General features: G+C 42.6%; 1 protein-coding gene across 2 annotated transcripts in view; it reads right to left on the minus strand.

The window, feature by feature from the left end:
* The window catches only part of LOC146857878 (uncharacterized), a 1,488,219-nt gene that overhangs the window by 81,293 nt on the left and 1,381,281 nt on the right, over positions 1-25,645 (minus strand). For both annotated transcript variants that reach the window (XM_085648588.1, XM_085648587.1), the window contains exon 13: positions 15,031-15,115. In XM_085648588.1, coding sequence (XP_085504714.1) covers positions 15,031-15,115 — 85 coding nt within the window. The remainder of the gene's footprint in view (positions 1-15,030; positions 15,116-25,645) is intronic.

Here is a 25,645-nt window from a genome sequence, read left to right on the forward strand (position 1 = left end):
TATTCATTATTTGTAATTGTATGGTGCTCAGTTTCGGAAGAAGGGATATTTACAGATGTTACTAAAGGAACAGAGATTTCATAGAGCAAGGATGGTCACAGAGTGATGAGTGGGGGAGAGCACACCATGATATAAAGTAGAGGCCTTAATTGCCCAGTGGTACGTGTAAGAGCTACACGTTCACTGAAGTGAGATACCAATTCATGGTGTAGGGGGATCTATATATACCCTGAGCGATCTAGACCCAGATCTCCTCTCCAAATGGCAATCAGACACAAATGAATGTTCCATGAAACTGATCAACACACTGATTATACATGCGGAAAGGAGATTAACTCAAACAATGGAGAAAGTAAAAGAACTGGAAAGATCACTAGAAAAATTCAAAGAAACACCTGAGGGCAACAAAGCGTTCGAGGATCTGGAGATAAAACTGGATAAACACGAGGAAGAAGTACACAACAAAAAAGTACGAAAATTCCAGCGTGACAAAATAGATTACGACACAGGAAGAGTGTACACCTTTGCGACGAAATACGATGCCAACTACAAAAAACAATGGACCGGGTGTTGGACCCTGAAATGACAAGGATAGAGGCAGCCAGGATGTCCAGCGCTGAGAGCTCAGAAGTGAGCTCAGGAGACGAAGGACTATCCACCGGTAGACCGTGGTTGGATTTTTCCAGGGAGATGCGTTTTGTGAGAATGACGACGGTGAGGTAGGGGAAGAGGTGTCCCCTAAAAAATAGAACACCAACAAAAAGAACCAGACGGGGGCACAAAAAGCAAGCCCAAAAAAATGAGAGATCCAAAGAAAGAAAGAGCATATTATTGGATCAAGATACCCAACGGCAAGAAAACAAATTGGTCATAAATCTCTCCTCACGGATTTTAACAACGAAACATCTGAAACTATTAAATAAAGGACTAACGTTTTGCCCCTCCAACAACATGGATCTAGCAATGTAGAGGGTAGACCTATACCTATTCTGTCGTAAACTAAAATCAAAAAAGTATTTTGCCACAATGCCAACAAGAGCGACGGAACACCAACATCGAGAAACTTTGACACCACTTACCCTCAATGACATCCCACCAATGACAATACTACACAGCCTAGAGTCCGAAAATGACATGGATACACCCCCTGCAATTGAGACTAAGACAAACACACAAATCTGTGAGGAGATGGCTATCACAACTAATATGTTCATCAGCAGTCACTGTAAGACTCTATCCAGATTCTGTCCACAACTACCGGCTGGAAATAGAGTGGACATTTTCCAGGAACTCATGACAGAGGAACTGCGTACCATCTACATCAAAGAGAAGAAAAAGAACAACCATAAATCTGGAAACATGACAAATGATGACAGATGGGCCATCAACGACCTAAGAACAGATGACAAGATTGTCATAAAGCCCCCCGACAAAGGGGGAAATATTGTTGTTATGGACGCACGAAAATACTATCTGAAAATCAAGAGACAACTTAATGATTCAACAAACTATGAGAGACTAAAGGAAGATCCAACACATATGATCATGAACAAGTTCTATAAGATGCTTCAAGATTATGTCCTATCAAAGGTACATAAAAATCTAGATAATCCACCTGGGCGCCCAATCGCTAGTTCTTGTGGTTCACTGCTAGAAAACACTTCGAGATTCTTGGATTTGTTTTATTCCCGTATGTACAAGATCTACCATCCTACATCCTACATCCGAGAATCAATGGATTTTTTAAACAGAATCCCTAACATACCCTGGAAAGAAGAATATATGATGATAACCATTGATGTGGTATCATTGTATACTTCTATCAGGCATGAAGATGGGATTAAAGCCTGTGAATTGTATCTTCGGTCAAGATCATTAAATGTCCTCCAACAGACCAACATGATATTTGAAATTATGTATTTCTGCCTCACAAACAACATCTTTATTTTTGACAAGAAATTTTACAAGCAGAGCAAAGGTACTGCAATGGGGACTTCCTTGGTGCCCACATACGCCAACCTCACAATGGACATGTGGGAGGCAGAACAAATATGGTCAGACAAGAACAAGGGAATGATGGAGAACATTGTACTCTGGGTACGTTATATAGACGATCTGTTTTTAATTTGGGAGGGAAACACAGATGATCTAAACACCTTTCTAAAGTAGCTAAATAACAACAGTTTCCAACTCCAATTCACATACAACATCAATAAGACAGAGGTAGACTGCCTGGACATACACATCTATATAAAAGAACAGAGGATGTGTACGACACTCTTTCGAAAGCCCACTACGTGTAACAGTATCCTTTCAGCAAATAGTGCTCACCCCAGGTGTCTAAAATGGAGTGTTCCATATGGAGAATTCCTACGAGCACAAAGGAATTGCTCGGAAGAATCAGAATTCTTCTCACAATTGGATCAAATGTACAATAGATTCTTGATCAGAGGATATCCTACTACGGTACTGGAAAATGCTAAATCAAGAACTTTGAAAAAGAAAAGAGAAGCTTTACTATATCCCAAGAGCACAAACATTGGACAGAATGATAACTCAGAGGTTAACAAAATAAGATACATAACACAGTTCAATTCCTCGAGCAACACAATAAGGGTTGCGCTCCAAGACCACTAGAAGATTTTGAGAAGGGACAACGACTTAAAGAAAGTCACATCTGACCATCTTAATATAACATACAAGAAAGCACCTTCATTGGGGGATATCCTTACACACAGCCACTATCAGAAAGCAGATTATAGTGGCAGCAAAACTCAATGGTTAAGAGCAAAGGTTTTTTTTAAATGTCTTAAACGCATAGCATGCAAATATGGTTTAAACCAACAGGAAACTAATACAATGTCGGGGGAGAAAATTACCATCAGAGAGAGGATCACCTGCGAGACCACACATGTGGTCTATGCCCTCAAATGCGAATGTAGAAAGGAATATATAGGAAGTACTGTGAATAAGCTGAAGCTACGCATTTTACAACATCTAAGGGCAATTAAGAACAAAGACTTTGCATATGCAATTGCTAAACATGTTTGGAAAGAACACAAAGGAAACTGTGATAACCTCAGATTTTATGGAGTGGAACACATTTCCCTGAACATCAGAGGTGGAGACCGAGAATTGTTGTTAAGGAAAGCAGATTCCAAATGGATTATCATGAAAGGTACAGAAATACCATGGGGACTTAATGCGGATGCAGAACTGCACAATTTTCTGTAATTTAACATTCTTAGAAGTAACCTCCGTCTAGCTCTTACAAACCTGAAAACAGAACAAATGCTGTAAACCAAGGCTTAGCCTAAAGATTTTTTCTACTGTATATACTTTGGTTCATAATTTACTTGAGTTGTTTTTAGCCAGCACCTGCACTTTAGGAAGACAGTATGATACAACACTAGGGAAATGAATATAACATGAGATCATTATCAAAACAAAAATGAGAAACAGTAAGAGCATAAGAGGAAACCCATAGGTGTTCCATAACATGTTTAATTAAGAAAACCTGCAGATAATGTTTGACGTAAGCTTTGTTATCATGAGGTATTTAGGATGTATATTACTGGAGAATGTGAAGAGCATAACATCCTTAAAGGGCAAATGCAATAGGTACTTTACCGAGATTTTGCAATATTGAACCTCTAACGGCACTTGGAATACTTATGGTACTTCACCGATTATTAAGATGAGAGGGTTTTCTTAAACACACATCCTTCTCAAAAAGATCTTTTATGTTGAGGTTTTTCTAAATGAAGTGACATCACATATCTGGAACTAGATGTTTATGTCTTTACATTAATAAAGGCCAATCTGTATCTCCTGCACATAATTAATGCACTTTAAACTTTATATCTACCTCTTCTGTTATATTTGCACTTGCATTTTTTGCACTTCTTTCAATATGAATAACTATATGTTATGAAAGCACAGGGTTTTATTGCAATTTATACTTGAGGTACTTTACCATCCTCATTTATCTACCTCTTCCATTATATTTGCACTTGCATTTTTTTGCACATTCTTCAAACTTAACCTTGACAATATGAATAACTGTATGTAATGAAAGCACAGGGTTTTACTGCAATTTATACTTAAGGTACTTTACCATTCTCATACTGTTTCTTAAGATCAAATGTCAGTTTTTAATGAAAATACAGTGTTTACTTCAATTACTACCCAAGGTACTTGACCACCCCCATACTGTCTTATTGAGATCAAATGTTTGCCTTTGAAACTGAAGAATCACTGATAGAATGTCATTATAAGATACTGTTCCTTTAAAAAGAAGTTTTTAACTTGGGATGCTTTTTTTGGAAATGAGGGCGGGTCAAACCAACCTCTTTATAATCACCCTGCACTTGTAATCATGTGACCTGGGTGAAGGCCTCTGGCCGAAACGCGTAGGTCGTTTGTTTGTTCTCTGATGCACCTTGCACATTTGAACTGGAGTATAATGGAGAAAACAACAGAAGAAAAATAAAATAATGATCGCTTAAACAACTACTACTTGCCTTGGATTTGCTGGTGTGAGTGCTGCCTTTCTGTGCCCCTCTGGTATTTTGGTGAAAACGAAACGAGGGAAGACATGGGAAATATGTGATATATATATATATATATATACAAAAGAGAGTGCAGAAGCCCAGTTCCTGAGACAAACGTTTTATTTTGAAGAAGAAAACACAGCATGACTGCTTCCTTATGCATTTCGGCATACTGCCTCGATCACAGGTGAGTGGATTAAAAGTGATGTTAATTGCTCATGTTTAAAGTTCTAGCAACACGTGACTTGTAGTCCATAGTGGCATACATTTACCAACATGCACCAAATACGTGTGTCTCTAGTCTGAAGTATATTTTACAATATGTGCTGCATAGCGTCTCTATTACTTCAGACATAAAGTGCAGGTGCAAGTAATTTCAAATAAATATCTCCACTTTGTTGTGTGGATTTAATTTGGGAGCATGACCCGCTCACCTCTTTGCCTGAACAGAGGATTTTCCTGGAATTATATGTGCAGAGGTGAGAGGGGGACAGGAGAGGGGCCATCTCCCTCTTCTTAGCAATTCCTGGTTCCTGTCGTTTTCACAAGACATTACAGATTATGTCAGCATGGAGTACGAGGGGGACTTTAAAATATGCAATATGAATAACAGACTTCATTTTGCTCACTTGGCTTTTATTTGAAATTACTTGCACCTGCACATTTATGTCTAAAGTAATAGAGACACTATGCAGCACGTATTATAAAATATACTTCAGACTAGAGACACACATATCTGGTGCATGTTGGGAAATGTATGCCACTATGGACTACAAGTCACGGGTTGCTAGAACTTTAAATATGAGCAATTAACATCACTTTGAATCCACTCACCTGTGATCAAGGCAGTCTGCCGAAACGCATAAGGAAGCAGTCATGCTGTGTTTTCTTCTTCGAAATAAAACGTTTGTCTCAGGAATTGGGCTTCTGCACTCTCTTTTGGATGTTAATTACGTGCAGCTCCATTGCTGTTTAAGCTGAAGCCGCCCTGCAGGGTTGGGGGCTCCCTTTCATGGAGACTTTGTCGAACGCCAGTTCTACTGATTGGATTTTTGTTGTTTTGGTCTTGCTTTATTTATAAAAAATTACTCTACTTTTCTAAACTGGTGTGGGATCTTTTTGTGGGGCGTTTTCACTGTGTTACTGATTGAAATGTTGCAAAAATACTTTACACATTGCTTCTGAGTTAAGCCTGACAGATATGTGCCAAGCTAGCATAGGGTTGAGCACAGGTCAAATTAGGGTTTGTGTGGTGAAGAAAGTAGCTGCACGACTGTTACTGTAAAAGGTAAGTTTATTGGCAGCCTATCGGTTGCGTGTCTTCCATCCAAACAGCCTCCATCCAACTATCACCAATGGAATTCAAGCAACCAATTACTCCATATCATCATGCCCATGACGCTAGGGAGCGAGTCAGCTCGGGAGGAAGATAACTACACATCTTCCCCCTTTACAATAATAGAAAATTGAAACTCTAAACAAGGAAACTGAAAAGGTACAATAAAAATAAAAAGGAAGCTTGACATATTACTGTATAGTAACATAGAAGGAAAAAAGTAAAGACAAGGCAATTAAATATTCTACACATTAAAAAATACCTCCAAACTTAAGTGAACAATATTGTCAAAAATTGTCATTTTTCAACAAAATAGTCCTTCAAATAACGAGGAGGTCTACAAACTCTTGAAATCCCACTCCCATCACCTCCCTCTCTTATACAATTTCCAGCAACCACATCTCCTCTCGCTCTCCTGATCTCAGACAAATCACCATCCTCCATCAACATATAATCACAAATGCTCTTGGTAGCACCCCACTTGGGCATTGCAATCTCACCTCCTCCTTGGTATAACGCCACCCTCCTATTGTTCCACCTGTCACGTTCTCTATGCCAATCATGCACTGCCTTGACCTTAAAAGGTCCCAAACATTTTAATAGCCCAGCCCCCACACAACCTTTTTTTGTCTTAACCCAATCTCCAACGTCCATAATTTTTCCCTTGCTGACCAAAACGTCCTTATTCCTACCGACCAAGATATCCTGCAACGATAACCAACCAGGATGTTACTTAGTTCCAAGCTTTCCTTTCCTCATACACTCAAAAGGGGAAATTTTTCCTCATACCAGTTTTGGTTGTACAATGAGCCCATACCAAATCATCAACCACCTTTTCCACATCTCCTCCATTCTGAAGACCCATCAAAATAGTACCATTTACCAATCTGCTACCCCTTTCCACCAGTCCATTACCTTGTGGGTTATAGAGAGAGGTGCACGTGTGTTTAATGGCACAATCACCCCAAAAACTCTGCATCTCCACAAAAGTAAGGTGAGTACCATTATTAGTTTATTCATAGGACCAATAAAATCCAAATACACCGTGAACCATGGTTTCTCTGGATCATCTACATGGCCCCTTTCCCATTGTACACCTGTTCTCAGTCTCTTCTCGCTGTCCTTAAATCCAAGCACCTCATAACCCAAGCTAACGACATCCTCACCCATCCCCAGCCACCAAAACATTTCTTTCAACCTTTTCTTCATGAGGGTTTGCTCAATATGGCCCTAATGGGCCAATGAAACAATTTTCCCCCTCAAACCTTGCAGTGGCGCAAATTTATCATTTCTCCTAATTTTCTCTTCCTCATTCAATGAAAGCTCATCCAACATTTTTAAATAAGGTCTCAATCCCCCAGGTACCGTACTCTCTCGTCTAGTCCCTTTAACAATCAGGGTCTTGTTACATTTCAACACTTTATCTATTTCTGTCTCTCTATTCCAAATATCCTTAGTAAAAGTAGTCCCTTTACTACAATTCCTTCAATCAGACAACAAAGCCACTGCTCCTTCAAGTTATCTGGATAACACTGCCTCCCTGTCTACCTCTTTCCAATCCATGGACAGTCGAGGGTGGTGAAAAATCATTTCCAGGGCCACCAGGAATTAACACTTTCACCAAAGGCTTGTGGTCTTCGTGAACCACAAAACCCAACCCCGACACATACCAAGCAGCCACCAACGCCTCATGCTCAATAACTGAATATTGACGCTCTGCTTCTGTTAAGGAGCGGGACACAAAAGCTACTGTCTTTTCTACTGTATTATGTACCTGGGACAACACAGCCCCAACATCGGCAGCACTGGTGTCTACTGTCAAAATGGCTTTCAACGTAGTGTCAAATGTCGCAAGAATATCAGCCATACAAATCTCCTTCTTAATCCCCTCGAAAATCATCCTGCTGCTCCTTTCCCTACTGAAAATTACACCGCATGCTCAGCAAGCACCACAAACACTCTGTTTTCTCAGCAAAGCTTTTGACAAACTTAGAATAGTATTCAACAAGTCCCATAAAAGATCACAATTGATCTCAGGGAATGGGAGCATCCTGAATTGCTTGAAGGAGATTTTATTTTGGGCGAACACCTTCTCCAGTTATGGTATGGACAGTCAGGCACATGCATCAAAAGAAAAACCGTCCGCAAACGGGCAGATTCTCAGAATCTGCCCCTTTGCGACTGGTATTTTTGCATTTGGGATGCATCATCCCAAATGCAAAAATCACAATTTAAGTAATCTCTAAATTGCGATTACTTAAATTGCGATTGCATTTAAGGAATCTCAAATTGAGATTCCTTAAATGCAGTGCATTAAAGTTACAAATTTTGCGATTTCACTAATAGGGGGCACAAATTACCATGAAGTTGAACTTCATGGTAATTAGCAAAACCGTTGAAAAATGCACTTATGTGTATTATTCAAAGTTTCATGTTGCGCACACACATGCCATTAGGGCATGTGTGTGCGCAATATATGTGCACAGATCAATTTCAGGGGTGCAACAGGGTGTCCTTTTGACACCTTTGCACCCTGAAATTGCATGCGCAATTTGCGAGGACCTATTGGTACTCGCAAATTGCAATTGAAATTTCCTATTCATTCCTATGGGCCTTTAGGCACATAGGAATGAATGGGAAGCTATTCCTTATTTGCGACTCGCAATTTGTGTGTCGCAAATAAGGAATGTGTAGGAATCGCTATTATTATAGCGATTCCTACATGCATAGGATTTTGCGAGTCCTTAATTGCGAATCCTTAATATTCGCAATTAAGGACTCGCAAAATCCGAGCTTGATGCATGTGCCAGTAAGTACTCAATCTCCCATAATAGAAACTTGCATTTATCCTTTCTTAACGCGAGACTAGCATCCGACAAATGCCTTAAAACTTGTTGAAGTACACAATTGTGCTCCTCCTCCGTTTTCCAAATAGCAGAATGTCATCTTGGAAATAGATCACATTTTTACAACCTTAAACACTTCTGCAATTATGTGTTGAAAATCACTGGCTGCTGAAGAGAGACCAAACCGCATTCTGGTGAGTTGAAAAGAACTTTCCATTGTAATAAACACCTTCAAACCCTTCAACCTCTCATGCAAACAAATCTGATGGTATGCATTTTTCAGATCCAGTTTTGAATGTTTTTCCCCCATTCAACAATAAAATCATTTTATTTATATTGAGCAACTGAAAGTTGGCAGTAACAATCTTATGGTTCACACTCCTATGATCCACACAAAAACGTAAACGCCCATCCAATTTCTCTGTTATGAGCACAGGAGACACCCAACTAGATGCCTCTACCGGCTCAATTATACCTTCAAGCATCATATCATCCAACATCTTTTTAACTTCTCCTCTTATGGCAATTGGTATCCTTCTCATCTTATGTTTCATCAGTATGACCCCTTTTTTGAGTTTGACCTCATGCACATAGCCACTCAACTGACCCAAATTTCTCTGAACACACTCCTGGCTTCCTCCAAAATGTTATCAAAATTGGTTTCCTCCACAACCATCACCTCATTAGGTGCTCTGGGGTTTATTATTATGTGAAGATCGAATTGGTGAACCAACCTCAAAATAGGAAGTCCACTTTCAGCAACGTACACCTTGTCCACAATCACACGTGACTGAAACACAATTACAGCAGAAAAATACCCTACAATGCCAATGGTCTCCCCCTGATATCCCATGGGATTAATATCTTTGGGGGACAGGGCTACCCCAGTCCATCCGTCCAAAAACAAAGATTTGGGAATGATGACAACATGGAACCCAAATCTACCTTCAAATCCACAGCTTTACCCATGATCAGAAAAGATGCCATAGGGCAAACTCTCCAACCCACACAATCATCACCATGCTTTACCACCAGAACACGATCCTGAGCATTCTCCACCACAGCCCCTTCCAACTCTGTAACTGCTACACTCCCTCTGAAATTCCCTTTACACACAGAAGCATAATGTCCACGACGTAGGCTCTTCAAACACTCCTTATTAATGGCAAAACAGGGCTTCAAATCTCCTAAATGAAAATTGCTGGCACATCTTAAACACATTTTCTGACATTGTTTCTGAACAACCATTTTCTCCTGAAATAGTTTTAACACTTTTACCATTCATGTTACTCCTCATCATCCTTGTTTAAGCATGACACTCCACGCCTTTCAGTTGCATCCTTTTTCCCCATTTCAAGCATACAAATATTAGATTCCTCAACAATATTCACGATCTGAATAGCATCCATCAACGAAGGAGTTTTCGCCACCCACAGTCATTCCCAAGTTATTTTACATTTACACTTCACAATAAATTGATCCCTTATTAATTCATCTGTCATCAGCCCAAACTGGCACTAAATTGATAACTCATGTAACCTTGACACAAAGTCATCAATGGACTCTTCCACCTTCTGAGGATGTATATAAAACTTATATCTCAACATAGCTATATTAGTCTCCTTTGCATTCAAAGTGCAACTTTGCTTCCTTAAACACAACCCTAATAGGTTAATAGTCTGCATCCAAAATTACTGGAAGATATTTTAAAATGAGTTGACCCTTGTTCCCCAAAATGCTTAGTAAAAGTGCTTTCTTTCTACCCGCACTAAAAGCTTGCCAATCAAGTGCTAGTATATCATTCTCGAAAATGTATATTCAATCTTCCCAAGGTATGGGAGGTGATCCAGGATGAGCCAAAAATACAGGCATCCTCAAAATAGTGCTAATAGCCATATTGAGAAGTAAGATGCAGAGAATATAATGAAAGTGGTACAACCTTGCGCCACAAACAGATACTGCGAATCCTCAAGGTGCAACCACAACCCCAGTTCCTTACACCACCTATTAAGTTAATAACCAAAAGGCCCAGGAATATCCAATTTGGGGGCAGGCAAAGAAATGAAATGAAATGAAAATTTATATTTATATAGCGCATAGACTTCCCGGAGGCCTCGCAGCGCTTTAATTGATCACTGTGGCGGGCCGCAGGGTGAGACTAGCACGTTTTTGCAAACAGGTGGGTTTTCAAAGCTTTCCTAAAAGCCAGCCGGTTATTATTTTCTCTGAGGGCTAAGGGGAGGGAGTTCCAAAGTCTCGCAGCAGTATGGGAGAAGCAACGGCCGCCCCAACGTGCTTTGTTGATTTTAGAAGTGGTAACTAGGTGCAAGTTATTACACAAAGTATATCTTGAATGGTGTGCCTGTCACTGAAATTGACAGGCACACCATGCCAATCACCGATGTAATTTAAACAAAATATTGCAGAGTAGACGAAAACATGTTGACGCTCATAACTAAAGATGCAGTCCTCACCACTGTTGCTTGGTGACATCCGGTAAATTCGTTATGGGGCAGAACAGTGGTAGCAGCCTTTCAAAGCACAAGTTGCACTAAAAACACTCTACAAATTGTTATCGCTCCTTGCGCCTGACATGAGAATTACCAGGGCGTCGTCCCAGAACACAGTATAACTGCCAAACCGCAGTAATGCCACGTATCCCCAGCTACACCACTTCTGCAATGCGTGCCAGATCCGCTGCTAGATACCGATCTCTCCCACTGCCAATCAGACTTATGATGTCAACATGCCTGTACAAGGCGCGTTGCTACGATACACTACACTACCAATGAGGTTCCAGGGACATGACTGAAGTCAATTGGGCCTGCGTGGAGAAAATATGCTGAGCACACCCTTTGGCTTGCAGTCGATTGTTGATGGTTGGGTAATAGACGTATCGACTCCTCCCTCAGCTGCTTGTGGTATCCACCCTCATCTCCTTCATCAGCACCACTGCGCCACATGGATCCCTTACGACCCGACAGGCTGTGGCTGGAAAAATCATCGCCAAATGTGGTGAAGAAAGTAGCTGACACCCCTGCTACTGTAAAAGCTACGTTTATTGTCAGCCTGTCGGTTGCGTGGCTTCCCTCCAGCCAGCCTCCATCCAACTGTCTCTGATGGAATCCACGCAGCCAAGCACTCCACGCCATCATGCCCATGACGCTGGGGAGCAAGCCAACTCGGGAGGAAGAAGAGATCTACAGCTTGCATGTGACTCCACCCTGAAAAGAATTGTGGTTTCTGCTTGTGTAGGGTTTAAACTCCCCCCCCCCCCCCAACCCAACCAGCAACCCAATTTCTTACAAGCAACTTCAGACCATCATTTTGTGGTGCTTAGTCAAATTTTAGATAAAGATCCAAACGTGTCTTTTTTCAGCATACAGAGAGCGTTCCAGAGGAAAAATAGCATTTCGCTTGGTGCCATTCCTGTTTAGACGTTGGACTTTTAGGGTCAGTGGTAGTATTGTTGACAGAGAGGGCTGCCGCCTGCCGGACTAGAAAATTAAACTGAAAAGAAACAGTCAAAACATATCAGTGCTGAAATATACGAATTGCCAGCTGTTACCTCAGCACAGTGGCGTCACAAGCGGGGGGGAGGGCTTGGGGGGGGGGGGGGTGGGCGGGGGTGCGGACCGCACCGGGTGACACCATCGCATGGGGTGACACCGATAGACGGTGCCCTGTGTGACACAAGGCTTCGGCACTCATCACGTGTCCTCTCGGGCCTGTGAGAACCGTGTGACACAAAGCGCTATTTCCTCGTTCTCCCTACCGTCACATAGTGGAAATGATTTCAAAGTTGACAGGCTCGCACCTCTTTTCACCCACACGATGAGCTGGCTCAGGCCTGTGCCACCTTCGTGGGCACCGGAACTCCAAATAGCGAGTACCTGCACTTCTATATTTCTTTTTAAAGGACTGCACAACTACTCACCGCTCCACAAACCACGGAGCCATACACATTCTCTCAAAGCAAGCCACGCTTCACAGCTGCAAACCTCTGACAGGTGGAAACCCCAGGCTGACTGCATGACAGCGTGCGGGCACATCCTGGAGGGGGTTCGCAAACTGCCATGGAGAGCGCACCTTTCTTCTCAAAGCACACTGGCTGGTAGTGCTTTGCTGGGATTAGATATAACACGGAAGCTTTCCAGGCTACAATACCACATTTAGGCATAATGTGGTGAATGGAGGGCGGGATATACTGCGTCAAACATGGTAATATCCCAGATCCGCCGTACTATAAGTGCCGAAGTCTATAAAGCAAAATTCCAAATAAGGCCCTTCGTTCTTTATGAAAACGGACGGCAGTTCTGTCGTTAAGGTCACATTATAAGTGTGACCAAAAGTCCCTGTCTCCCAAGTAACATGCAGTGCGCACTCACTCCTTCAGTCATCAGTTTCACCTATTTATCAATAGATGTGTACAGGGCAGCTAAAGGACAGCCTCCTCAGCCGCCCCGGCATCTTGGCCAGCATGTCGACCGCAGCGTTCGTCTCCAGCCCAGGGACACATTAGCCCGGAAGCGTGGGCGCTTCTCACCTTACACCAGATCACTCCATACGGGAAACAGAAGAGCCGAAGCCCCACCGGTGTCAGCAGCAGCAGTGGCGTCACTAGGGGGGTCCCCGAACGTCACCATGAGTTACCGCACTGGGTGACACCAACCCTAGTGACGCCGCTGCCTCAGCGATATATATTCAGCTGCTTTTCAGGGAATGCTAGAACCTTCGAGAACCGTGCGCGCAGGTGAATCATTGATGTCAACTCTCAAGGTTCCGAATGTGTGGTGAATAATTCCAGAATAGAACCGTCTTGTCGACTTTCCGAATTGTTCTCCTTTTATTACTTTGAGTATTGACTTTTCTTACTGCGCACATAGCTTGAGAGGGGGTGCGCGTTTTGCATTTGTGGCGGGCACATTATTCCATACCTGTGCTACGCCTGCTGCCGGCCAGGTAAGTCTACAGAAATATAATAATCAATGCGGGAAGAGAGTTTCGAAATGGAAAGCAACATTCCTTTAGGTCTAGCCATACTTTTGAGCAATATAAACTCAACCACGGTAACGTGTCACACTAAACACAAACACAATCTAAAGTAGGTTCCAGGGATGTAACAGGAATACCATGGGCCCTAAAACAAGCAGAGAAATCGACTGCTGGTCGATAGCAAAATCTAGCAATGTTCATGATGCAGGGGGTTTCTTTGAGTCTTGGGCCCTGATGACACAGCCCAAGCTGAACCATTAATGGCTACGACCAAGGTAGTGAGAATTGACTTCAAAAAATCCCACCACCAGCCAGTGGAAAATGACCACCTTTACAAAGTTGGCAACACTAGAACGTCCTTTACACTGGCTATAGGAACTGGTGTTCAGATGCTTACAGATCAAAATATTGTTTTTGACTGCCTTGATAATGATGATAAAAGCATTTTTTTTGTTTTGTTTTGAAACCTCCACAAACATCTTTGGAAAAGTTTACGTCGTTTTTGTAAAGTCTTTACGCTGGTTGGACATCGTAATTTTGTATTATTTCTGTTGCATATATCCCTGCTCAATGGGAAAAAAAGGCTCTGCAAGTGATGTTCTTTGCAAAAACAGTGTTCTCCACAATGACATTGAGCAAAGAAAAGCTCTGCAAAATGTAAAGAGGAAGATAATTTTTTAAAATGCATTTACCAGCATGAAATTATGTTGTAAAATAAGTAAGTGGTGCGAGATACACTGCGCAGGTCCAATCTAGCTGGGTTGAGTTTTGCTACCTTGAAAATATTCTCACTTTGCAGAGAAAAACCTTTTCGTGGGAGATGTTCAACTGGGAAACTGCCAGGGACAAAGCGTAAAAATCATGAACTTTGCAAAATTTGCCTCACAAAAGAATATAATGTTGCCCATCACATGAATCAAGATTTGTGCATATTAGCTTCAGTGCAATAGGTTGTGTGCCCAACATACCCAACGTGTAAGTCATAAACTTGAGTAAAATCATACAAACAGAAGAACTAAGGGGGCAAGCTCCTGTTTGCATAATAGTTAGATCCCTGATGCTACAATACAGTGCGGTGAGAGGAAGGGGGCTGGGCCTGCTAGATCTCCCTTGCCTCCAAACCACGCTTGCTGCAGACCCTCACATAAAGCTCAACTGCACCAAACTTGGTTTCCGAACACACTAGTCTTTGATGGCTACAGACTCCCTGCTCCCAACAGGAAGGCAGACGTACATATGAAGGCAACCTGCCCACGATTACTCTTTCATATTAAACGTGTTGAAACATGGCGATGCTCACCGTCTTCTGGGGGCCGATAACCTTTGAAAGACGTCAAGGCTCCTGGGCTTCCGTTTCTCCAGCAGCTGTGGCTCCGGCACGGTAGCTGGAAACAGGGAAGGATTAAATGTCTTGAGCTATGAAACTTTTTAATTGGTTAAGACACATGCTACTTACACACCTTCATTATAGGAAATATATACCACATCCCAAAGAGAAGGTTTTAAACTCGGTCCCTGGTACTAAAGGGCAAGGCAACGGTTACTTTGGAGACAGCAGTCTACTGATCAGGTCTAGGACCGCTGGACCCACGTCTGCTTTTCTGTAAGTCCACATGAGTGAAATCAAATGAAGCTCAACCAGAAAACGTGTCAGGGATAACAGAGTGTCGGTTTAACGTTGGACCGCTCTGTTTTAAGAAGCTTTTGGTTCTATTACGGTGACCACCCCCCCCCCCCCCCAACCAGTCTGTTGTAGTAGCTTTTCCACAGCATACTTACATGGATTCAGTTGCTATCCCACACAACCAGTCCACCCTGATAAGAATGTCTGCACAAATACATACTTTGTGTCACATGTACGTACAATACCGCTACACAAATGCACGCATCTTGATCAAAGACCACAGAACCAGATCTACTGATTGGTCACCACCATACACTAACTGAAAATATAACCCCACATTGATGGACCTATTACCATCTAGGATGCCACATTGCCCCTGACAACAAAGCAAATTCAATGGAGTAACAGTATTTTTACTTTTAATCAATCAAAGATTACACATCATTAAATCCAGCCAGTAGGTATCATTTTACTGACATTAATCCAGTAATTCCTGTTTATAAATGTGGAGAACCTTGGTGACACCAGGATTTGGAAATTTTGCTAAATTGTTGAATTCTACATAAACTCCCTATTACCTGGTGAACAAACTCACCCCTTCAGGCAGCCCCAGACCAATGCAAAATGCAGAAGCAATGCTCCTTGAACCCCCCATCCTTTCAAAGAGAATGACTGGTGGCACAAACTACTCAGGAAGCTCAACCAGAATTTGGAATTCACTATCTTCAAATCTGCGCACAACTACCTCTCTGTTGACTTTCAAAGTGGACCTAAAAAGCCTATCTCTTCCAACTGTATTTTAGCTAAAACACTGAAATCAACTCCTGGCATAGACATCTAAACTACCCCAACCTTTATAAGACCGTACATTACCTCCAACTTTTTTGGACAGATATACCTTTTGTAGACTCTGTATACTAACTTTACCTTCTTACGGCTTTTGCACATTCTGCTTCATGTAATATTCTACTCTCAACCTTGTAATTACTTATAGCTGTATTCAGTGGTGGCTCCTCCGCTAAGGTTGAGGAGCGTCGCCACACTGCGTGCAAAAGGAAAAATAAAATGATAATCACATGTTAATAAAGTTACCTTAGTATCATTTTATTTTTAGTACAAACCAGGTTAGGGTGGGGCAGGGCTAGGCTATGTGACGAGCAGGGGGAGGAGTGGTTGGTGCAATTAAGGGGTAAGATTGAGTGGATTGACAGACAGGGCAAACCATGGGGTGCATAGGGTAGGTGATCTGTATAGAGATGGAGTGCTTCTACCGTTTGAAGAATTTTCAGCTACTGAGATTCCCAGACGGCAATTTTTATTACATCAGGCAGTGATTGCTAGGGTGCGCCTCCATTGTGGTTGCAGTTTAGAAGAGCCTCAGTTACACAGTGCTTGTCAAACATTGTATATGTGTACCACAGCGGACCGCATAAATAAGGTGTTGTGTCTTTATCAGGAGTTGAGACATGATAGCGCCTCTTGTATGTCTCAGAGAAAAATGGGAGGAGGAATTGACGCATCCATTTCCTGAGCTGGAATGGGCTAAGATTCTTGCAAATTTAAGTACTGTGTCTAGAAATACGAGATTTCAATTGATTTTTAAAAAAAATTAATACAGGGCCTATGTAATACAGGGGAAAATAGTTCTGATTTATCAGACGGCTGTGGCATGTCATAGGTGTGAAGAACAAGAGGTGGAAATGTTGCATATGGTATGGTCATGTTGCTTATTAAAGGAATACCGGAAGGAGGTACTATCCTGCATAAATGACATAATGCAAAGTTTTTATTTTTTGGATTTTTTGTAATCTCTTTATATAGCGCGAACTAGACCCGAGACATCAGGTATCAGAGCGTTTTACATAGCACCAGTTTCGTTACAAGAGGACACATTCATTTTTGTTAGGCACGGAGAGATCAAGTGATTTGCCCGGAATCACAGGATGTTGAGCGTCGTTGCCGAGACTCGAACCTGGTTCCCCAGCTTCGAGGTCGACCGCTCTAGCCGTGAGGCTACATCTTTTCCCCAAAGTACTATTGATTGCAGTAGCGGCCCGTGGAGGAAGTGCTGCGGGGCAGTGAGGAGGGGTGGGGGGTAGTAAACTACGGAATAGGGCCCAACAGAGGTAAGTAAATAAATAAATTAATAAAACAAATTTCCTTGCGAGCGCTGCATCGCATTTGGCAATACAGCGTATGCAATAAAATTATTTTTATTTATTTGTTTGCTTACCTCTGTTGGGCCCTATTCCGTAGTTTACTACCCCCTACCTTGCTCCTCCGTCGCCCGCCCCGCCCCACCGCCACGCAGCACTCCCTCCACAGGCCGCTACTGATTGATTGTGCTTCTAAGGTCTGTCTGCCGGGGGGATTTCCCAGACCTTCTAGGTGTAAAAACACAACAAGATTCACTGACTTGGATCTGGTACTTGCTAGACGGGAGGTAACTATGAATTGGAAGGAGTCGAAGCCTCCCAGAGTAGCAAAATAGAAAGAGGAGCTGATTCGCTGGGCGGGTTATGAGAGCTCAGTGTTATATAGTGAAGTAGGAAAAGGTAGAGGCTCAATTGAAAGGGTCCAAGCATGGGATCATTTAATAGATTCCTTTAAAAAATGTGGATATGAGTGATGGATCAGGGGAAGAAAATGAGTAGAAATAAATTTTGCAAATTATTATGGGTAAATTTGAAGTGTATTTTGTGAAATAAGATGTGTCTATATATGCTGTTATGGGGACTGGACTTAAGGGGGTTGTAGTAGGGGTTAAGTTATGGTATTGTTGTGCATGTTTTATTAAAAATTCCAATACAATTATGTTTACAAAAAAAAGTGTGCATGACGGTTTGGCCGGACATCTTGGGCCGGCCAAACAGACAAGCGTATTTCTCCACCCCCTATATTGCACAGCAGGATGGAGAACATGTACAGGATCCACTTCCTGTTTGAGCGCCAAACCAGGCAGCTCAGACCAATCACTATGCTGCTGTTATGCTGGTGACAGCAGCGTCGTGATTGGCTTTGGGGAGTTTTAGAGCCTATGTGCTGCAGGGAGCCAAGGAGCAGAGGGAGGATGAACAGTGGAAGGATGGAGGAGAGGTGAAGACTGTACTCAGATAAGTGAGCAACCCCCACCCCACCACTACTTTTTATTTTTAATGAACCCGCGAGCAGGAATCACACCCAGCAAACCACCAACTGGGCCGCATTGGTGAATAACTCCCTGATTGTGTGAGTGTGGGTTTGGTTTTCAGGCTAGTGTCCCTCATCCACCGCAAACGCACTGGATGAAGAGGGTCTGTATGTGAAATATATGCATGTGAGACACAGTCAATCAATTGCTTAGTGTTGCTTCGTCATTAGTGTGCGCTGTGCACATTTGTTTTCTGATAGGTTTGTGTTTTGTTTAAAGTACAGTCACATTAATTGTACGCATTTCACTCCTCTGTGGGCCTGTGGATAAAGGTGACCTGAGGGTTAGCTTTTCTCTGTGATACCTAAGATTGTAAGTATTTTGTTACCACAGTGATAGCTCTGGAGGGGGGATGCCTGCACCGGTAGCCCTACAACTCCTGAGACATTTCTTGTTAAAGCCAGTGCCCGTGGATCTATGTAACCTGTGGTGTAGTTCTGATGTGTGTGGTCTGAGATTCTAAGTTTTATGACGTAACATTCCCTAATTTATTTGATCAGTGGGGCAGAGGTGCAGGATTGCACGACCTTCCTTAAAAGTCGGGCTCTCAATAACCCCAACCCCTTTGAAAAACCCATGCACATGATCCCCAAAAGACATCCACTCTCACACAACTTCGTTCAGATAGTAACACAATGTCAACAGTGCAGTGTATCTTAAAATATAAATATATAATGTTAAATACAAAATGAAACTCGGCCTAGAAGACAAAAAACTGATGTAGTCGGTGGCTGGTAAAATTTCCTCTCAGATGAGACATCTGATATTTAATTTTGCCTGGGTATTATTCTCATTCAAAAAATGTCAGACTGCACAAAAGCACAAAAGAGGACTCCCACTGCTTGCGTTATATGTGAAATGTGTCTTTTCAGTAATTTCCCCTAAGTGAGAGTGCTGTGCTTTTGAGTTTTAGTATTAGACCTTCTATGGCCATATCAGAAATTCCATCAGGGGAGACAAAAACCATCAAGGCAACGTTCGAATCAGGAGGATGCTTTACGGTGATCACGAAAGACCACGTTCTAACCGTGATGTTTTGGGGTGTGCTGCAGTACTCCTCGGGAACTTGAGGTGTGTGAAGGCGAGTTATCAAGCAAGCAATGAGTTTGCTATACCTAAATAATGCTCTACTTAGTAGCTGGCAACCCTCATTTCACAGTTTCCCACTCTGTCTCTTTAGAGTCTTCAGTGACATTAGACAGCCTCACCACAAGATGAATAGTACAAAATATACCTTTCTTAAAACGCCCTCCCCTCATTTTGTAAGTGGATAAATATGGCATCCTTGCAATCAGACAACCTGTTAAGGGACGAGACCTACCAAGCGGTTTCCACGTTTGATCAAATATAATAGCTCATCCCTATAGAGATTAGAAAGGAAGCAAGATTCTGATAATACACAGTAGGGCTCCATATAATGAAGATCACCAGTGAGTAATCCAAACGTTTCATAATTGTTCCTCTTCAATGTCACATTCCTAATGTCACTAGGATGCAATGCATCACATGCATTTGAATACAGACAGAACCCAACTAAACTCAGCATTTATTAGAGAGTGTGTTTTGGTTGTGGTGGTAGTTTGGGTCTTTGCAAGATACTGGTGGGTGGAATGGCCAACCTGGGATAGAATAAACTTTATTACGCTAAATATATAGTACATATGGTGTCAACGCCTCTCCATTTGGCCATTCATATCCAAGCCTCTGATCCTTTAGCTCCCCAATTATATACCCAGAAAATCAGCATTTCAGCACATTTCATGACTAGATGTTTTGAAAAATGTATTGAAGCCCAGCAGAAACCATCTTCATCAATGTTCTTCTACTAAAATCAGATTTTGGTAGTAAAATACGTTCCAACATCTCTGATACGTGACCCCTTAAGTCCTCTGAACTTTTCTTATACTTGTGTTTAAAAACTTGCAGCTCAATCATCGGCTTCCTAAATTACTGGCATATTACTGATTCACTAATTGCACTGATATTATCCCAACCTACGTCTGTTTGATATAATTATCATTTCATAACGTTTTCCCACTAAGTCCCTTAACAATGGAACAATCACAGACCACAGATTGTTTAAACAGAGCTTATAACCTGGCTGTTTTAAACTTCCTTCTATGCCATGGCTACTTCCTCCATTGATCCCGCTACAACGCCCTGAGACCCTTCAGGGTGATAGGTGCACTTAATACATACACTTAATAATAATAATTTATGACAGTGGTGTGCTTCATCCATTTGACTCCTAGTCTGTTTACAACCAAGTGAAGATCTTGTTTTCTCTAACATCTCTGACAGTGGTATCTGCCACCGGAGCTGGTATTAAGTTCTAGTTTGTAAATTCGAGCCACTACTACACTGTGGCATTGTTTGCAGAAGGGCAAACGGGAACTGTTGGAAAATTGGGTAAGGTTACTCCTGGGAATGTTTGCTGGATTGGTAAGGGGGGAGCCAAGAGTTATCCCTGTCCAGTGGCAAGTGCACCCCATTAATACAGCACCTCAAGGAACTGGCTCTAGGTTGCTTGTATTCCCTGTTCAGAGATGACCTGGGTTGGCAGTTTGGGCTGGACTGGTCCTACTAGAGCAGGGTCAAGACTGATTTGTATACAGCTGGGTCCAAACTTATGTGGCATGGTGAGTGAAAAATGATGGATTGGAATGCGGAACGAGCAATTGCCAGTGGCTGAGATCAATTCAAGCATCCCATCCATCACCATGTTGTTAGTGCGGCTGAAAATGACAGATAAGAGTAGCAGCAGTTGAGGAGAAAAAAAATGATGGGTAGGTATGCTACCATAAGCTATCCTCGATGTTTAGTCAAGTTGCAAGTATTCCTCCCATCACCTTTTTTGATTGTTTCATGTCATTTTCAGCAGGACAGCCACAAGACCATAGAGGTTGATATCCATTAATAAACCTGTCTTTTTGTGACCCAAAGTACACGTTGATCTTGTTTGCAAGAAGAGCATTCTTTTTTTTTTTTTTTAAAACAATTTTTATTGAAACAACGAACAAAAGTACACCTTTCGTCATTACATGGTAGATCTGTGCGGTACAATGTGCTGTCGTATCATCCAATTTCTGACATTGATTGCTATTGTCATACCGGTACATCCAAGCCCAGTTTTCCGCCACCCGCCACCTCCCTCCTCCTCCCAAGAGCATTCTTTATTGCATGGACTATTTCTTAGTGCTTTTGTGTCTATCCAGAGCAACTTGAGCTTGCTTCTTGGAAGATTTTGTAGTGAAGTGCTGAGGGTGTGCATGTTTTGGAGGAAACTGGCAAACTAGTTTAACGTGCACAGGAAGCTTGACACTCTCCAAGTCTGTAGATGCGGATTCTAATTTCATGTCTTGTGCTTTTTTTTTTTTTAACCCCTTCGCCGCGGCAGGAATTCCGCCGCGGCACTGGGGGGGTTTGGGGGAAGTTGCGGTGCCGCCGTGCTCGTGACGGAACCACTCTGTCATGAGTCACGGGCGAGCTGTGCTCATGACGGAGTGGTTCCGTCACGACTCCGTCCACTGCGCTAATCGCCCGCACAGACGGGGAATTAGCGCCGCATGGGCGGAGCGGCCGCCAACGGCCGCAGCATGACGGAACCACTCCGTCATGAGCACACAGCGCCCGTGGCTCATGATGGAGTGGTTCCGTCATGAGCACGGAACGGGTTAAAAGAGTGACAACTCCCTTCACAGGGAAGGTACATATGAAAAAATCCAAGCTTACATTCTCATTTGTCATTGAGCAAGGTCAGGCCACCCTCCGATCATGGTCTTTGGAAGGTCTCAGAGGCTCATGATTTTCTTACTGTTCTTCCTGTGGACAGGCTCTGCCTTAAACCCCCACAGACGTGCATGGCTGACTATGTTTTGTGAAGGCAGTGTCACCTGGTTAGGTGCCGTCCCCCTGAGCACAGCGTGAACCCCACCGAAGTGGGATTAGGAACTCCAGGTTGATGCTGTAGTGAACAAGATCAAAAACAAGTTGTAGCTTGTGAAGCTGTTTATTCTTATGTCGGTATTATAACTTCATATCAAATGGTGCTCATCCAAAATGCATTAGATCATCATACATGTTATACGTATCTCCCAATGCATTTCGGGCTTTAACAGCCCTTCTTCAGTGGAAAATATATGAAATGTGAAAGGAGCATAGATATGGTAAGAAAACACCAAACACGAAAATAAATGAACCGTCACCTAGTGCCACAGTGTTTCATGCGTTCAACAAGATCTACCAAAAAGAATCAAACGGAAAGTGCACGTGAAAACCAACGAGGTTGTGCCAACACGACATGCACATAGTTAATAAAGTGATGACGCGTTATGTGGTGAACACGCTGTAAAAGATAATGATAAGGAATGTGAAAAAGTCAAAACGCTATAGACGGCTCAATGCCACGAGAATGGATTATACGATGTATGCAAAGTAACTGAAAGATCAAATGACGGTGCACAGCTGTGTGTCACAGGGTTGAATCAAGTGATATGCCATTCAGAAAAAGTGAAGTGAATACACGAATACTCGAGAAAGCTGAAAATAAATCGCAACAGGTTAGGGTCAAGTGCACATGAAACTGAGAATTGGCTGGCCTCTCAGGACTGTAAAAATGTGTGGTGGATGCATGCGATCGTGAGGACACTTTCGCATGCCATGCGCACAGTCTGCGTAAACGTGATCGAGGTCTAGGTGCTAAAAGGTGCAGGTGAATTAAAATATAGAAACGAAACCACAATAGTGGGATAGTCTTACAGAGATTGCATTAGCTTCAAGCGAGTCTGCAGCAAGGAGTGTTACCGACGTACAGCGTCCACGGTGGTTGAATAAATGTGCGAGAGAAACTGAGAAAGGACCAGAAAGTCGTGGGTATAGACTGTCAAAGGCAGGGGACATTTTGTGATTAGTACGAAACATACAAACGTTTTTTAAAACCAATTACAAAGAACTGTAAAAAATGCCAAGCAAAGAGGACAAGGGATAGTGTTGTGCACCGAGAAGGAAGATGGCGGACTAGAGCCGCCGCGTCTCACAGCTCATGGCTCTAGCCCCTAAATGATCCGACTCGCCCACATGCGACCGCATACTCTCATCTATATTTCAAAGGTGACAATGGGCAATTGACATGATGCGGCGCCGTTAAATACCTTTGCGAAATACGGACCGCCCCCAGCGAAGTACTCACATTTGTATTCGCCAGCTTCCTGCATCGACTGGATTCCTACAGATCTGCCAGCTGATTTTCGGGTGCCCCCCGGCTTTCTCCCATGCTCATTCTCAGCGGAAAGGCTCTTCAGGCTGTAAGGAAACTGATCTCGTACCGCCTACACTCCTGCAGTAGTGGCAACGGCAGCGGCTCCTGCTCCTTGGTATCGGCGATCGGTTGGTTACGTCTGAGTATGGCGCCTCTGAGGAACGCGACGAAAGGTGCACGGGCTGTTCGGCTTACAGGGGCTCAAACATCTGCACTACCCGACAAAGACTCCGAGATCAGGGGCAAAGCCATTCTCTCTAAGACTGGTAGGACAACAGTTCGAGGCATGGGAGCAGGTAAGGCAGCGCTGTTGCTGGAGGAAGGGGGGCTACGCGCTGCTACAATGGATACTATCGCCCTTGCTGAGCTACTTACTAGCTCTAGTGCTAGTATCACCAGTGAAAATGGAAAAGATACAGGAAACTGTGTATTTTTGACAAACTGTGGGAGAGGAGAGAAGACGGCTATGGTTCAACGTGAGGGATGCTCTGACTTACAATCTACTATAGCAAACTATAACGAGAAGCAGCCTATTTATGATCTTCTCGCTGGTAGTCGGCCTAATAATATTCAAAGTAATTGCGAAAGTGACTGCGCCAGCTCGCAGGATATTACCCAGACTAGCGAAGTATTCAGCCCGGAGCTCAACCAAGATGATTTGCTTATTAGAGACAATCAAGCTATAAGCGCTAATTTATCTGATGGCTCTGCGCATACTGGACCCAGAAACCTGAGCAGTAACGGATTAGTTTCAGCCTCAGCTTTAACCTCAGCCTTGGTATTACCTCTGCAAGTAACCAACATCCGGCAGCAGTTAATAGCTACTCCAGAAGTGGAGTACATGCCATCTGATGATCAACAAATAGCGTCAGATGGAATTCACAATACACCTAGCCAAAAGAAAAGAGTTAAAAGTATTATAACTATTAATAAACATAGAAAGCCTAGCAACCTACAAGATAAGACTGCTCATATAAGTGCCTTTTCATCCAGCGGTTCAGAAATCAGCCCATTAAGGAAATGGGTACAAGCTAAAGGGGATGTTCGTGCTATGATTTAACGCTTGTGTGGTAAATAAAATCTTCTTTACCGGACTGAATTTCATACTGGATCTTTAATCAAAATAGCTCAGAATAATAAGAGGCAGAATCCGTGGTATAAGAGGTTTCTGAATGGGCTTTATTCCAAAATGGCCGACTCGAGTCGCGGCCTTCAGGTTCCGTCACCACGAGGGTTCAGGAAGTGAAGTACAATACTTTATTGACAGACATGCATTTTTATAATAAGTACATTACAATGAAACGAATGCAAAAAGGCGTAAAAATTGATAAGATAAATTAACATAGTGACACGTAATCGAAACTAGGCGTAATAAGGAGCAAAAAGAAACATGATTGGCTCTGATTATCTTACATAGGTGGATCTATACGATAATACTTAACATAGATGCGTGCGCAGCAGCATGACGTGTGATTGACGTGCAACTAGGGGGTGAAGGGGACTTGACATTTAGCTCTACATGTGGAGACGAGAAGTCTGGGGGGTCAAGTCAACCTAATCCCAAATCATATCTAACATCCTATGTTTAAAGAACTATGTTATCCACAAGGAAGGACTCTCGGACAGAATCTAGTCTATACTGACTGTGTGCGTGCACAAACGTCTAAGTGTCTATATGAGATGCGAGGGGCAGAAAACTTTCCATGGCAGCAGGGCTATGAATCACTTGCAGGAGGACGGAAAGGCTGAGTCCTTTGCTTGTGAGCTAAAGGAAATGTTTACCTAAATCACTAGACAGGAATGCATCGGCTGAAGAGCAAGATAGATAATTCGAAGGTGAAATA

Source organism: Triturus cristatus, chromosome 3_2, assembly GCF_964204655.1.
Source record: "Triturus cristatus chromosome 3_2, aTriCri1.1, whole genome shotgun sequence".
NCBI classification, from domain to species: Eukaryota; Metazoa; Chordata; class Amphibia; order Caudata; family Salamandridae; genus Triturus; species Triturus cristatus.